This window comes from Heloderma suspectum, chromosome 2, assembly GCF_057233095.1.
Source record: "Heloderma suspectum isolate Gila_16-S chromosome 2, 16-S_ref, whole genome shotgun sequence".
NCBI classification, from domain to species: Eukaryota; Metazoa; Chordata; class Lepidosauria; order Squamata; family Helodermatidae; genus Heloderma; species Heloderma suspectum.
The window spans coordinates 189364616-189381582 of NC_139459.1; the positions used below are offsets into that span (position 1 = coordinate 189364616).

A 16967-nucleotide genomic window follows, 5' to 3' on the forward strand; every position below is an offset into this window, starting at 1 on the left:
TCCCCTGGACTGCAAGGAGGTCAAATCAGTCCATCCTAAAGGAAATCAACCCTGAGTGCTCATTGGAAGGACAGATCCTGAAGCTGAAGCTCAAATATTTTGGCCACCTAATGCAAAAAGAAAAACTCTTTTCCTTGATGCTGGGAAAGATTGAAGGCAAAAGGAGAAGGGGACGGCAGCAGATGACGGCAGCCATCTATCTAGATGGCTAGATAGCATCACCGATGCAATGAATATGGACTTGAGCACACTCTGGGAGAGAGCGCAGGACAGGAAGGCCTGGTGTGCTATGGTCCATGGGGTCACGAAGAGTCGGACACGACTGAACGACTGAACAACATCAACAACAACAAATATGACACAAGTGGTTTACAGCAGGAATGGAACATGGGATTGAAACATCCTATTTTGCTTAATCAATGGACTGCCGTTTTGGCACCTGTATTGGACATTTAAATGTATCTTCAGTTACACCTTATTCAGCAAAAGCTCTTCTTCTGGGTCTTTTATTGGATGCCACAATGTCTTTTTAGTAAAGGTTTGTCAAATTCGGCTTATTTATTTATTTCTATACTGCCCAGTAGCCGAAGCTCTCTGGGCGGTTCACAAAAATTAAAACCAAAAAGAAAGGAAAGGTTCCTCCTGTGCAAGCACAGAGTCATTGCTGACTCCTAGAGGGACGCTGCTTTTGCTGGCATTTACATGGCAGACTATAGTGGGGTGGTTTGCCATTGCCTTCCCCAGTTGTGACTACCTTTCCCAAGCAAGCTGGGTACTCATTTTACCAACCTCAGAAGGATGGAAGGCTGAGTCGACCTGAGCCGGCTACCTGGGACCCAGCTTCTGCTGGGATTGAACTCAGGTCGTGGGGAGAGTTTTGGTTGCAATACTGCTGCCTAACATTAAAACCACAATATAAAACCAGAATAAAACCTAGTAGCAATGCAGAGATTTAAAATACAGATTTAAAACAGTAAAGCTAAAAGTCTAGAAACTAAAATGCTAAAATGTCTGGGAGAATAAAAAGGTATTCACTTGGCACTGGAAGGAATACAATGTAGGTGCCAGGCGAACCTCACTAGGGAGCTCATTTTACAGCTGTGGTACCACAGCAGAAAAGGCCCTCCTCCTCCTAGTAGCCATCCACCTCACTTTCTTTGGCAGGAGGCAGGAGCTCACAGAGAAGGGCTGCTGAGGATGATCTTAAGGTCTGGGCAGGCACATATGGGAGGATAACCTGGCCCCAAGCCATTAAGGGCTTTGAATGTTAATACCAGCACTTTGAATCGGGCCTGGAAAGGGACTGGTAGGCAGTGCAGCTGGAAAAGTACTGGCATAATATGAGCTCGCTGGCCAGTCCCTGTTAACAATCTTGCTGCCCTATTTTGGACCAGCTGAAGATTCTGGACCATTTTCAAAGGCAGCCCCACGTATAACGCATTGCAGTAATCCAGATGAGAAGTTACCAGAGCGTGGATAATGGTAGCTAGGCTATCTCTGTCCAGATAAGGGCGTAGTTGGTAGTATACCAGCCTAAGCTGATAAAAAGTGCTCCATGCCACTGAGTTCACCTGTGCCTCAAGTGACAGTTCTGGTCCAAGAGCACCCCCAAACTACAAACTTCATCCTTTAGGGGGAGGGCAACCCCCTCCAGAACAGGTTGAATATCACCTAGCCGGGCAGATGAACAACCCACTAACAGTACCTCCATCTTGTCTGGTTTGAGTTTCAGTTTATTGGCCCTCATCCAGTCCATTACCATGCCCAGGCACTGATTCAGAACAGCCACTGCCTCACCTGGGTTTGATGAGAAAGAGAGGTAGAGCTGGGTGTCATCTGCATATTGATGGCACCTCAGCCCAAACCTCTGGATAACCTCCCCCAGCAGTTTCATGTAGATGTTAAACAGCACAGGGGATAAAATAGAGCCCTGTGGAAGCCCATGGCATAATTGTCATGGCACAGAGCAATCATCCCCCAGCACCACCTTCTGGGATTGGCCATCCAAGTAGGAGCGAGCAGAACCACTGCACTGCAGTGCCTCCAACTCCCAACCCAGACAACCTATCCAGAAGGATACCATGGTTGATGGTATTGAAAGCCGCTGAGAGGTCCAGGAGAATCAGCAGGGTCGCACTCCCCCTGTCCCTCTCCCGGCAGAGGTCATCCCACAGGGTGACCAAGGCAGTTTCCATTCCAAAACCAGGCCTGAAGCCTGATTGAAATGGATCTAGATAATCTGTTTCATTCACGAGTGCCTGGAGCTGTCTTGCAACCACCTGGTCAAGCACCTTGCCCAGGAAGGGGACGTTGGCCACTGGCCTATAATTGTTAATGTCCTCCTGGTCCAGGTTAGGCTTTTTCAGGAGTGATCTGATTACCGCCTCTTTTAAAGCAGCAGGCACCACTCCCTTCTCAAGGAGGAATTTGCAACCTCCTGGACCCAGCCGGACATCCCCTCCTTGTTTGATGTAATAAGCCATAAAGGGCAAGGGTCAAGCACACAAGTGGTCAATCGGACTTGGCCAAGCACCTTGTCCACATCCTCAGGCCTCAATAACTGAAACTCATCCAATAAAACAGGGCAAGACGGTGCTCTGAACACCTTTACCAATAGAACTGCATTAATCGTGGTGTCCAATTCATGACGAATCTGAGAGACTTTACCTTCAAAGTGCTGTGCGAACTCATCACAGTGTGCAACTGAGGGTTCCACAGTCTCTCTCCCTGGCCCAGAATGCAACAGGCAATGAACCACTTGGAAAAGCTCCACTGGATGACATTGAGAAGATGAAATGCTGGTGGAAAAGAACTGTCCCTTTGCCATCCTCACCGCCACAGAGTAGGCTTGATAAGGAACACCTTGTCCACATCCTCAGGCCTCAATAACTGAAACTCATCCAATAAAACTGGACCAGACAGTGCTCTAATTGTTGGAGGTGTAATGCAGTCAATGCTTCGTTTATTCATATGTTTTGGAAATACCCAATGACCACCTCCTTTTGGGAGGAAGTTATTGTATGGATAAATTTTATATCAGAAAGCTCTTTAACATTTACTGATGTAAATGTTCTTTTAAACTACCTACCTGCTTTTTGGAATGTGACACATGGTCAGCATAAATGGATTTTTCATGCCCTTTAGGTTGCTAAAAGACTGATATTACGATACTGGAAGGATAAAAGCTCACCGCCTATAATGCAATGAACTGAAGAGTTAACAACACTAGCAACATTTGAAAGAGTGGTATATAGGCGTAACTTGCAAATGGACTTATATGCAGATATTTGGTCTGCTTTTACTGAAGTTAATGTGTAACCTTCCCCCCCATTTTTCTCAAATATTGTAATGTCAGAAACAGGATTTTGAACATTTTGTTGTATTTTTATTTCGTTCTTTTTTTTTTTTTTAGGTTTTGTAATGTTTTCAGTTTTTCTTGTTTTGTAAAAATTCACAATAAAAAACAACAACTCCATGACAGGCGTAATTAGGAAAGCAATTGAGAATTGGACATTAGGGACATGTACAATATTGGTGACCGCACCTAAAAAAAAGTCGTTGTGGAGCTGGAAAAAGTGCATAAAGGACAAATAAAATGATCAAGGCTGGAGCAACTCCCCTATGAGGGAAGGTTACAACAGTTCAGCTTGGAAAAAAAGGCAAGTAAGGGGAGACATAGAATAGTAGGAATCAAAAAATAGTAGGGTTGGAAGGGGCTTACAAGACCATCGAGTCCAACCCCTGAGTCCAACATGCAGAGGTGTATAAAATTTAGGGATGTCCGGCGCAGGAAAATCCAGCCCTCTTTGGGCTTGATAGATTTCCCTGGAGCCTCTGGCTTGGATTGCATTTGCATTTCGGATTGCATTTCGGATTGCATTTGCAAGCTGAGCCACAGGCTCCCCACCGGAACTCATGGACTTCCAGCACTGGCACCGGCTGTTGTACAAGTCTCTCCTTCTCCCGGCTGAGGCCTCCCCTTCTCCCTGCCAAGGACTTGGCAGGGAGAAGGAGAACCTTGTGTGAAATGGACGGAGGTGGCAGGAAGGACTCCCTCGCTCCCTGCTGCTGCCACCACCCCCTCTATTGCTTGCTAGCCACTCTGCACAACTCTCTTGAGCGAGACAGTAGTGCAGAGTGCCTGGCAAAGGTCACAGTGATGGCAGAGGTCAAGTAGGGCCAGCTACAAGTAAGCCAGAGTCTGGGGGGGCCAAGCTGCCAAACGCTCGGCAGACTTGATCCCCTGGACTGATTCCTCCATCATCTCTAACCAAATTATGCATGGTGTGGAGAACGTGGATAGAGACAGATTCCCCACACCCCAATAATACTAGAACCCGGAGTTATCCCACAAAGGTGATGGGTGGGAGATTAAGGAGAAATAAAAGAAAGTATTTCTTCATACCATGCACTACCGTGAGATGTAGAATTGGCCACCAATTTGAATGGCTTTAAAAGAAGATTAGACAAATCCATGCAGGACAACGCTATCATGGATACTATAATGTACCTCAAATATTGGAGGCAATAGGCTGATATACACTAGTTACAGGGGAACATAACTGGGAGGATGCAATTGGACTCATGTCCTACTTTTGGGTTTCCAACAGACAGCTGGTTGGCCCCTGTCTGAACAAAATGCTGACAGGGGTCCCTTGGTCTGATCCAGTAGGGGTCTTCTTATGTTTGCATGTTATTATATTACATGTTATTATATGGGTTGAAATGGTGGGAAAACTACCTTAGAAGTCCATTCAGCGGGTAACTCAAGGGCTGTGGTTCAAAGAAGACTAGGCTGCAGACATGAAGCATTTGAGTTAGGTGCCTAGGTATGGTTCTGAGGGGAGGTGCAGAGGTCAGGGCTAAGCAAATTGGAGCCTTAACACTACTGGGAGAGGGCAAGGAATACAGACAGCTGTCTAAAAGGTCTCCCCATAGGTGTAAAGACCATGAAGTCCTGGGTCTAAAATTACCGAGCTGCACCGCTGGCAGTTACTTCTGGGCTTTCTTATGTTGGATGTACTAATGCAGCAAAGTTAGGTAGGGAAGAGGTGGCAGAGCCCTGAGACAGGGGAATGGACTGCACTATTTCAGGCTTTGGGTGCGGGATCCACTTTTTTGTAATCTATACAAAAATACCCTGGAAGTACACAGCTACCACAACAAGGAATGAGATGTACTAAAACCTTTGCCCCTAATGTGTGAGATTTTTCCTTGCAAGAGATTCATCATCTTGAATCTCTTCCCCCTATTGGAGTGGGGGGAAGAGATTCAAGATGATAGACTCAAACTGCACTCTGCAATTATATGGACCAAACTTAGTACTCAAGACTCCATCAGTTCATCCTGCTACCAGTGTAGACCAGGATTTTCCCTGGTACTGAACACAATTTCTCATCAGCTCCTGCCTTGCCAGGTACACAGACAAGACTATCGACACCCATCACCTCGAAGGCACTAAATATTTTCCAGTTAGTAATGCGCCAGAAGGCAGTACAATTCAGTATACATGAAGAAGAATGGTTTGGTTCAACCTGTGAGTTGAGTTGCTCCTCTAGCAGATATCAGAAGAATAAAAAAGGGGTCCTGCTCAGTAGTGTGGTGGTAAATTTTGCAGACACTCATCATGACAGCCACCCCAAAAAGTAGACTCAGAAAATTCAGTTAGCTGGGCAGATCTCTCCCCCTCTTTCTCCCTTTATGTACATAGATACAGTACAGATACAGATATATAAGAACATAAGAAGAGCCTTGCTGGATCAGACCAAGGGTCCATCTAGTCCAGCATTCTGTTCACACAGTGGCCAACTAGATGCCCCAATGGGAAGCCCATTAGCAGGACATGAGGACAACAGTATCCTCCCTTCCATGTTCCCCAGTCACGTTACTACATCTTGTGGTAGTGAATTCCATACTTTAACTATGCATTCTAGCCCATAGAATGACTCTGCATTCTAATATTATCAGAGGGGGTGAAAAAAAAAGTCTTCCTATCCACTTTCTCCACACAGAGCAGAATGTTGTACACCACTGTCATGTCTCCCTTTACTCATCTTTTTGGAGTGCAGTTCCCATAATGCTTGCCCATTGACCAGGCTGACTGGGGCTGGTGGGACTTGTAGTCCAAAACATCCGGAGGGCACCAAGTTGCTTACCCCTGAATTAGACCTTTCTACAAAGCTACATTCCACATCCGTGTGCCATTCATCCAGATGCAGCTCGGACAATGACCCGCTTTGCACATCAAAACAACCCAAACGCATCCCCCAACAACCCAGAAGACTGAATTTAGATGTCACAATAGACAACACAGGAGCAAAATGCTATGGGACAGGTGTGCTTGCGGGAACCAGCATGTTCATGTACTCCTGCTCGTCTCTCAACTATGGGTTCTTATGAAGAGCAAATCTGATCAATGTCCTCTTTCCCCATTTGGAATCTGTCATATTTTACTACCCCACAGGAAAAGCTGGAAAATAGAAGCAAGGCAGCTACAATGTTTACAGGACTTCAATTTTTTAAAAATTAAGTCAGTCTTTGTAGCTCACTAATTGGAAACAAAGATGTGTGAAGTATTGCTGGACTCTCTTCTTCAAATGGTCATCAGACATCACCTGTCTCTTATTCCACATCCTGAAGAATATCTAAATGAGGTGTACTGTAAAAAACAAGAGCCAAAGAAAGAAAAAGCTGAGTTGAATACAGCTCAGTTAAGGGATCCATGCACGTCTAGCAGGCCCATGTCATGCATTCAGAAGAGGAGCTTTCAGCTATAGTCTTAAATACATATCCCCCCCTTTCTTGTGCACAGTCTGCACGCAATCCCTGCAGGTTCTGTTGCTCTTGTCTTGAAGAACACATTTTCCCCAACGCTCAAACCACAATATATTTTACCCTGGAAAATGCAACGCCTCACTCAAACAGCAGAGCCATTGCAACTCTGCTTGCTATGATGAAGAATGTTGTTGAATCATGCGATCTTTTGTGAACTTCTTTTTACGTTTCTGAAAATGAAGCTCATCCAGGCATTTCTTGTTCTTAAGGTGGCAAAGAGAAGCAATGCCTCCCTCCCTGCCATTTTATGAACTGGCCAATTCCAGTCTCCTTTCTTCTGGGGTGAAACATTATCTTGGGGGTAACGTTTCGCCTCCCTCCCCTTCTCCTGCACTTTGTTGAAAAATGAAAGGAGATGCAGCCAGTCTCTTGATGCTGTGGTCAACAGTTCACCTTGAATTAATTCACCTCCCATTGTCCCCAGTCACTGGCATTCTCCAGTGGGGATGGTGGGGAGACTAAACATAGAGGAGCTGAATTTGTAGCTTACCTGGGCAGGAGGGAGGGGGAAGCCAGGTGGGCCTCTGGCACCCAAGAAGCTCCTTTGCTGACACATTGGCTGCTGCCTGACAGTGTAAGCTTTGTCACTGGATGGGGGTGCATGTCAGCACATGTGGGGTGTGCAGCCCAGGCTTCCCACCATGCATGTCAGCACATGTGGGGTGTGCAGCCCAGGCTTCCCACCGTGCAGGTCAGCACATGTGGGGTGTGCAGCCCAGGCTTCCCACCCTGATTCTCCTTGCAGGAATTGGGCAGAGAGGTTACATTTCTTGGAGTGCCTTTACTCTGCTTTTCATGACACCTCAAGAACAAAACAAGCAGAAAAAGACCAAAGAACAAATCTGAACCAGAAAGAGATGGGGGCATGGGGCAGTGAGAAGAAGATGTCTCCTGAGGTCACTGTGTAGCCTAGCACAGGACACCAACCCTCACTAGAGTCCTTCCTGTTCTTCTGCCTGAGCACTTGTGTCCCTCCCAAGGGCAATGTCAGCCTCTGGGGTTGGGGCTGATTGGGATGGAGGGAAGGAGCACATCAGAGTCCAGGGTCAGACCACGCTGTTAGACCAGACTTCTCCAACCTGGTGGCCTCCTGGTGTTTCACACTACAGTTCCCAGCATGCCTGAGAATTGGCCGTGCTATCTAGGGCTGATGGGAGTTGAAGTCTAAAACTTCTGAAGGGCACCAGGTTGGGGAAGGCTGCATTAGAGTAATTGATGTTTTCTCCCTCCACAGCCAGGCATGTGGCAGTTATCAACGGTTTCAAATTACATTCTGGTTGCATAACCATTCCTTAAAAAACAACAAAACAACAACAACAACAACTATTTTTAGTGCTTTGAAGATACATCCTAAGTGGATAAGAGTTGAGCAATGACTCATACATGGATGGGAGAACCTTTTGAAGATATTTCAGTTTTGCCAGCTTATCCAGATGCTTTGTACACTCATGCAAAAATATTGGATCAGAATGTCGCTTACTCTGAAGCAAACTCTGGTCTGTTTCAGTGTCTGAAGAAGACAACCTGAGAAGTCAGAATTAACATGATGGTGGAGTGGTCTTCATGATCCACCACAGAAAAATCCCTCCCTCCTTTTGCCACCCTCTGAACTTCAGAATGTGGGGGTACTAGGTGACACTTCAGGCCTCATACCAGTTGAAAGCATTGACACTGGTCATTAGGAGATGCCACACAGAGAGGGTAGTGTAAGCACTAAAAGAAGATGGGAAGATTATCTTGCATAATAGTCAGGGGCATGATCCTCATCCAGGAACTGGCAACCAGTTGCCCAACAGGAGGATTTTGCTTGCAGGTGGCTGCTTGCTCGCTCTCAGCTGTTGGCATTGGAGGAGGAGGAGGTGCACCTAATGCCCCCTCCACCAGGTCCCCCGAAGTGTCACATTAATGCCAGGGCAATGAGCTGAAGGGGGAACATTTTACCTGCCTCTAGGAGGGACCCTAGGGAGCCACTGTTCACTCACCCACTACCTTTTGCCTTCCTGAAACTGTTACTGGCACCCAGCCTCCCCTTCCGGTTGGCCGGTAGTTTTCTATTGACTTCCTGAATTTGTAGAATCATCTTTCTGTGAATCATCCATATACTGAAAAGAAAACACCTTACTCCCAATTGCCTGGTGACCTCACTCAGTGGTTTCATGCAGATGTTAAACATGATGGGAGACAAGGTAGAACCCAACAGATCCCGTAGCATAAACAGGGGTGGGAGAACCACTTGCCTTGCTCCCACTTTCATTTGCAACCTGCTTTTCTTTTCATTTGAAAAGGGAAAGTTTGCATTTCAAATGGGAAAAGTACACCTTTGGGTCCACATTTTATTTATTTATTTATTCATTACATTTCTATTACTGCCCAATAGCGAAACCTCCCTGGGCAGTTTTTTAAAAATTGCACACTTAACCCACCATTGACAAAAGCATGAAAATGTGTATCTCAAAGTGCTCATATTGAAAGAAATATGGATTTTTAAAAAATGCAATTGAAAGCTTGGGAATGTGTGTGAGCATTTCACTAAAAGTGCAGTCCCGTTCACATTCAGAAATGCAAGTGGCACAAGTTGATGAATTGCTGAATGAATCAAAATCTTGCACCTCCCTAAGCATAAATGGTATGGGGCTGATCAGTGGTCTCCCCGGGCAACCTTCTGGAATCATCCCTCCAGGCTGGAGCAGAACCACTGAGGCACATGGTCCGCAAACCCCAAGAATACTACTGATTGTAATGAAAGCCACTTTGGTCTCCAGGAGATTTATCAGGGTTGCACAGCCCCTGTCCTTCTCCTGACACAGCTAATCCATTGGCAGTTTCTGTGCTGACCCTAGGTCAGAAGCCAGATAGAGCATGGGCCCCTGTGTTTCTGCAAACCAGCCTCACTGAATATAGTCTCTGTCGCCTCACACTGGATCATACAGTTTTACATCCAGCATGCTAGCATCACATTTCTACATTCTTGTAAATTTTTCAGCCTAACTCTACCTTACGTATCATTCATTTCCAAATGCTCCTTGCATTTGCCAGCTAACGGGGAATAAAGTCGAAATGAACAGTCGAAAAACACACAGCCATGGGAGGATTGTCATCTTCTTTTCTGCACACACACCAACTCAGAGCAGAGATTTCAGCAGTGCCTTCTGAAGACCCACCAGTCTAGAAGTGCAGCAGTTGAGACAGGGTCTGTTGGTGCCCTTACGTGGTGTTTCTGCTCTGTGCTCCACCCCTACTCCAGCCCCGCTCTGCCCCTGCTTTGCCCATTCATCTGCATATGCCCCTCTCACTGGTCCTGCTTCCATCCTGCCCCAGCCATCATGGCAGCACAACTCTCCCTTGGCGAATATGCTTTGAAAAATGTTTCCTGCTGTATGCCACAAGCTCTGCACTAGGGGGACCTACGTGTGCACAAGAATGAGCAAAACCCAGAACCTATTGGTCGGGAGAAATCAAGGTGTGCTTGCCTTGAGTAAAAAACTGGTCACTGTTGGAGCTCTATGTATTCTGCCACCATTTAATTGCTTTAATTTTTATTCTCTAGTTGTGGGCATAAGAGAGCAGTCAAATTTTCCTGCGTAATATATACATTTCTATTCCCAGCCCCTTCTCTTCTTCAAAGATACATCAACTGGAGAGTTAAAGATAAGGAATTAAAGGTGACCATTGCTGATGCTTCCCACCAGAATAGTATTCTAAAAGAAGCAAGTTTTTCTTCAAGTCCTGGATCCTTTCCATCGTAGAGGTCTTTCAATTTCATCTTGCTTCTATGCTGTCCAGCAGAATACCAAAAGTCAACAAAAGATGGGCCTCTTGTGTTTTCTTTTGGATGTTTGGGCCATTTATGAATCTTTTAGTGTATTTGATTTACGGTGGGTCCATAGAGACAAGAATTGTAGAATTCAGCAACTTTCCTCCCTTGTGGCTAAAAGAGGCCAATCCCATTTTCCCCATGACAGAAAGCAGGCCTCTTCAGATAGGGATTTTGTGAGAGTGCACAGGGGTGGGTGGGGGTGGAGTCTGATGGACTCCCCCTTGCCCACCCTCCTGGACTCAACTCACTTAAGCACAGGGCGCTTGTGGACCAGCTTGGCGAGAGCCCTGTGGCTGGGCGAGCACCCAGCTGCTGGGCGAGCACCCGGCAGCTGCCCATCCTCCCTAATGAGCCACCATTGTGCACAAGAGAGGTGACTCAGGCACTTCTGGGTAGGTAATGTTGCATAACTAGCAGTCATAAAGGGCCCATTTCTGCAACATTATAGGCATGGATGCTCCATTCTCATCTATAATGTTGCGCAAATAGGCCCTTCACAGTTGCCAATTATGCAACATTATCCACCCGGTGGTGGCTCACTAGGGAGGTCCAGCCCCACAGCTTGGTTGGGCACTTGCTAGGCCACAATGAAGCTTGCATGATGCTGCGAGCAGGGGTGGGCGGCTGCGGGTACATATGTTCTTTTTTGTGTTCCTCCATTAGACCATTTAATTCAGTAAGGGCAATGTTGGTTGTAGTTCCCTTTTACAATTACTTCCTCATTGGATTCTTGTACTAGGACTGCATAACAACGAAGCTCTTCTCTAGTAGAAGAAATGACTCAATGTAATGCACAGCACACATCACACATGTTGTCAATACTGCTGGTGCTGCAAGGTGGAAGCATGGAGAAAGCACGGAGAAAGCACATTGCACGCTAACTGGTACTGCAACTGTACCTAGGGAGGTGGTGGGCTCTCCTATGCTGGAGGCATTCAGGACGAGGCTGGACAGCCATCTGTCAGGGATGCTCTGACTTGGATCCCTGCACTGATCAGGGGGTTGGACTCCATAGCCTTGTAGGCCCCGTCCAACCCTACTATTCTATGATTCTATGATTCTATGAATAGGTTGTGGGGCCTAAAATGAGGTCCACAACCAATTGCCTCAGGACAGTTGTAGTACTGTCAGCATGAACGAAATGTTGTTGTGTGCATTACAGTCACCCCAAGATATTCTGAACCATAGAGGAAGATCAGTGATTACCCCTCTTTTCCATGCACTCTCAGGAGAAGCCCAACAGGAGCAAGGCTCCTGTACTGGCAGCTGGCTCTGAGGAACAGGAGACTCCATGGATGACATCAAGCCCAGTGACTGATCCAGTGCTTGCTGCAACCATTGGACTGCAAGCCTCCGCAAAGAAATCCTGTAGGTCGGTCCCCCTCGATCAATGCTTATGTGTAAACTGTGAGCAATTACATATGGTTCCTAATTTTGCCATTTTTTCTTTCCTTTATAGTATGCTCCCTGGAGAGGCACATAACTAGACTTGAGAGGCATGTTTATGAGAAAAAGAAAACATGCCATCAGGAAGATGGTCCTCCTCCGGGCGGGGCAGAGAAATAGTGGCTTTTCTGTTCAAAGTTGTGTTTCCTCCCCCCCCCCGCTCTAAAAAAAGTATGTGTGTAGCTCACTCAACTTAAGAGAAGCTATGAAAGAAGCTGTTCTATTTTTTAATATAAACTTGTGAAGGAAGTAGGCATTGCCAAATTATTTTAATAAATGGAACTATGGTTAGTTTTATTCAACTGTTGTCCTGACTCCCTGCATTCTTCAAGTGGTCCTTACAGGACAAACATTTGATGGAACCCAATACACTATGCATTTAGAAGTAAGCCATATATTGCTTTAGTCTGGTGGTTGGTTCATGAGAGGAATGCGTCTCAACGACTTACACAGGCGGGGCAATCACATAGTTAATAAACACAGAACAAATAAAGTAAATAAGTAGATTCTTTGAGAAGGGCACAGAACATAGAATACAGAACTAAACAGTGAAAATAGAGAATGTCCTCTCATGCAGAATACTGCCTGGGTCTCTTGTGCCAGGTCTAATTCTAAAGGTATCTTGTCTCCTGGTGGTGGAGGTATGGGCATTGCTCAATAGGGCAGGATGTGGTGTGTTACTCCCACATGGCTTGGTCCAGCACTCACTGGAGAGGACTCTAGCTCCACTATAGCAGCTGGCCCTGACGGCAGCTCTTTCTGTGCAGATCTCCAATCAGGCAGTTTATCAACCAGCATTTGAAGGATGGATGTGTGGTTTTCAATAGCTTTACTTAATGTCTGTTGGTCCTGTCTGTAGGCCTCGTCCTCCTGTTCTGGTCTGTGGATGTAACGTGCAAATACCTTGGTGCCCCTCTCCGCTACTAAGAGAATATGATTGTTTTGGGTGTTGCAGTGACACATGAGTCATTCTTCCAGCCCATTCCCTGCCCTGTGGTTCTTTTGGTTCCTGATAATAGCCATTCTGTTAGCAGGAGAAGGAGTTGCCTGGTGTACAGAAACAATACGCCCTGAAATAGGAAAAGCATTGGAAGTTTTTGTTAGGGCTGTCTCAAAATGGCTTCCATTGTAATGCAGGACATCAGTCAACTATAGAAAAGCAAGGAAAGAGAAAGGAGGGCCAGGTTTGTCACAGGAAGATCGGAACCACAGAACTGTAGTGCTTCTATTCCCATGTTTGGATTGCCAATTAGATTCGCTGTAAAAGAGCAATAATGGATTGCTGCAGTCATAAGTTATTGCTGTGCTGTGCAGTTTCTGGATTGCATTTTCTCTAGCTGTAATCCATCCATTTTGTGATTGTGACAAGGAAAGTTCAATCAGCATGGAACAGCAATTAATAATGATTGAGTGGTACTCCTGTCATGGCGTCCCAAGGCTAGCCGAAGGACATGTTGTATGCCTTTTCCTGGTTAGTGTAAGGATTTCATTAGCTATGCCTGTATGAAAGTGTTTTGGATGCCTAGAAAGGATACTTCTCCAATGGATCGTGTCCAAAAAGGTCCTCTCTGGTTCTGTAGAAGCATAATTTTCAAATGATATGGTTCCACCTACCTGGCTCTCTTGCTTCTTCATCCACACCATTTCTATTAAAGAGTTGTCTGGAGAGTCTATAGCTGAAAGATAGCATGTATTGCTACAATTACAAATTAAAATGTCTGGATTGTAGCTGATGATGCATCCTGGGCTTATGTGTCCTTACATCTCCTCTTATTCCTACCAGCGTAGACACTCGTGATTCATGGATCTTTGATGTGTACATAGACATATCCATAACAAAGAAGTCAACTTTCTGTATCTAAGCAAGAACATTGCATGTAACACAACACGTGTTACGAAAAAGCAACAAAAAAAAAAAAAAGAGAAAAAGCTTGCTTACTGGCGGTGCTGCCTTGTGTACTGGAGCTCCATCACTAAGCACGTAGCAGTTGCACTGAGGTACAGTGTCACAGCTGTGCTTATATATGTATGTGCTGAAATGCAGATAAAGGTGGCTGCTGGGACAATGTAAGCATGTAAAGGGATGCTCTGAGAAACTACTCACCATTTGAGTCCATGGTGGTTGATTGGTCCTCAGAATCACCCGACACGGCACTCTCTGCATCTGTTTCTGCTGCTGGCATGGTATCAGTAGGAAAGGGGATAATCAAGTTAGAGTGCTGTGTTTTTCAGTGTGTAGTAGTTACTAACACAAGGCACAAATGGCAGAACAGACTTCACATTACAAATGGAAATGACCTGTATCAGTGTCCCATAGGAATTCCAGGAAAATCTGAGAGGCCACACATTAAGTGGCTATAATTCCCTTGAAAAGCGTATGAGGAAACATAATAAGGCCCAATCTACATTGTGCCTGCCATCACACTGAAGTCGGGGTCCTGTTGGGTTAAACACATTCGCATTAAAATGTGATTATCCACACTCGTCCATTTTCCTTGTTGTGGTTCTTGATCGAATGCGTGAGTTTGGTTCACACTCGAGAGCTGTGCTGTTTTCCTGCTCTTAAAGATGGCAGCTCTCATTGGAGGAGCAGAAACTGTTCCTGTTTCTGCTCATTCCCCACCCACCACCCCTCTCTTCCTCTTTCCGTGTGTGTGTGTGTGTGTGTGTGTGTGTGTAGGGATGGCACGAGCATCCTGTTGGGGCTTGAAGCCCAGTGAGAGCTTGTCCCTTGCTGCCACCACTGTGGCAGGTGGGGGTGGAGGGAAGAAGGGGGCACCTATCCTCTTCTCCCCCCCCAGAGGCCAGGGCGAGAGGCTGAGGGGTGTCTGCCAATGCTCTTTTCCCCACGCCAGCCCTTTGCAGCCAGCACGAGGAAGAGGGGCAGCAGTGACGGCACCCAGCGCTCGCGTTGGGGGAGGGGGGCTGCTAGCTTCTTCGAAGCTTCCAAGCTTTGCATCTTCGAAGACTGCCCTGTGTTTGTCCCCTGCTCCTGACATGACATTAAAATTGTCCACGGACATTTTTATCGATGTTAGTCCATGGACACTGAGGACTGTCTGCCTGGATATGTGTGTGTTTTCCATGCAACGAGCATGGATGGGACTGTAAACATTTACACTTGCCTGGGCTTGCCTGGGCAAGTTTGCAGAGCAATCGGGCTGGAGAATCTACGATTCTTCAAAGATTTGCTTCTTCAAAGATTCGCTTCTTTGAAGATTTGAAGATCTGAAGCTTTGAAGCTTTGAAGATAATGCCTTAATATTATTATTTTTTTTAAAGCTGAAGCAGGGCATAGAGCGGGGTAAAACTTAGTCTCATATGAAGGGATAGAACAACCCCCTGCTCAGTGCAAGAAGCCTGATTCCCAGGTGGTCTCCCATCCAAGTACTGACTGAAACCAACCCTGCTGAGCTTCCAAGATCAGACAAGTGTGCACACATCCAGCCCTTTGCTTGTTGCTGAGGAAACGGGGAGTGCTGAGGAACCTATGCAAACAGTAGTCGGAAGATGACATGGGGCCGTCAAGATCTGTGATTGGACAAGAGAGAAATACAAACACCGCTGTATATGGACAGGCGTGGGAGGGGACTACAACCAGATATGGTAACAAATGCAGAAAATCAGAGCACATTAAGGGGAAATACTGGGATATCAGGGTATTGAAAGTGGTAGCACAGAAACAGGAAATTCCAGTTCCAATTTGAGGCGGGTACTGCATAGTGTGAAAGACGGGCGGTGAAACCTCATTGGAAGCGAAAAAAAAGTAAGTGTAGATTGGCCCCAACACTGAACAACTCCATGCACCCCTATGGCAGAGTGGTGTGACTGACAAGTGAATGCCTGTTGCTGCTTACTGTTTCCCTTCTCTGACATGCCCTATTTGGTTCTAGGAGTATGGATGCCTCTGTAATCTCTGGCCTATGAGGTTGTATCACTTACTTGATTGATTCTCAACACTGCCTAGGTATTCAGCAACATTTATAGTCTGCAAGTCCTCAAACATTTCTGGTGATGACATGACCTGCTGCTCCTCACAAGGGCTGATCTTTCAGGATGTGTTACTGTGTGGATAATCTGTAGACTAGAGGATACGTGTTTTGGGAGAATGGTCTCATCACCTCGAAGAGTGCTGTGCAAAGTATGGACATGTCGTGGCATTATTGCCAGACTTTGCATTGTGGTTAACTACCTTTCTATACTCAAACAGCATGTATTTGGTCTTTGACCTGCACTCTACCACACTGTGGTTGTGTCATCTTCTGGACATCTCCTGGGCCACTAACTCAAAATAGTCAATGTTGCAATGACTACTCCTGAGTTGCTCCTGAATCCTCTGCTCTCCTCACATATCTAGAAGATCTATAATCTCCTGGTGCCTCCAGGAGATGCCTCTTTCCTTGTTGGTAGGTGCCACTGTGGTGGTTGAGAACAATGCTGACAGATACTGTAAAGGAGCAGTGAAGATCTCTGTGGTAGAAGGAGCAACATTCAACAGCAGACCCCTATAGTAGAATAAGGGTTAGACATGAACATTGGTCATTGCAGGCAGAGAAGTGTTAGACATGAACATTGGGGTTAGACACTGGGGTTAGACACTGGGGTTAGACATAGACATTGGTGTTAGACATTGGAGTTAGACATACGGGTTAGACATAGACAGTGGGGCTGGACATGGGGGTTAGACATAGGGTTAGACACAAACATTGGTCATTGCAGGCAGAGAAGTGTTAGACATGAACATTGGGGTTAGATACTGGGGTTAGACATTGGGGTTAGACATTGGAGTTAGACATAGGGGTTAGACATAGACAGTGGGGTTAGACCTGGGGGTTAGACACTGGGGTTACTAGACATTGGGGTTAGACAC

The 16967-nt window shown here is 46.0% G+C and overlaps 1 protein-coding gene across 1 annotated transcript in view; it reads left to right on the forward strand.

The window, feature by feature from the left end:
• LOC146353606 (chymotrypsin-like elastase family member 1) overlaps positions 1 to 16608 on the forward strand; it is a 41122-nt gene extending 24514 nt beyond the window's left edge. The window contains exons 7-8 of the mRNA XM_084829752.1: positions 11881 to 12019; positions 16508 to 16608. Of these exons, the coding sequence (XP_084685878.1) occupies positions 11881 to 12019; positions 16508 to 16608 (240 nt within the window). The remainder of the gene's footprint in view (positions 1 to 11880; positions 12020 to 16507) is intronic.
• Positions 16609 to 16967: the final 359 nt, after the last annotated feature.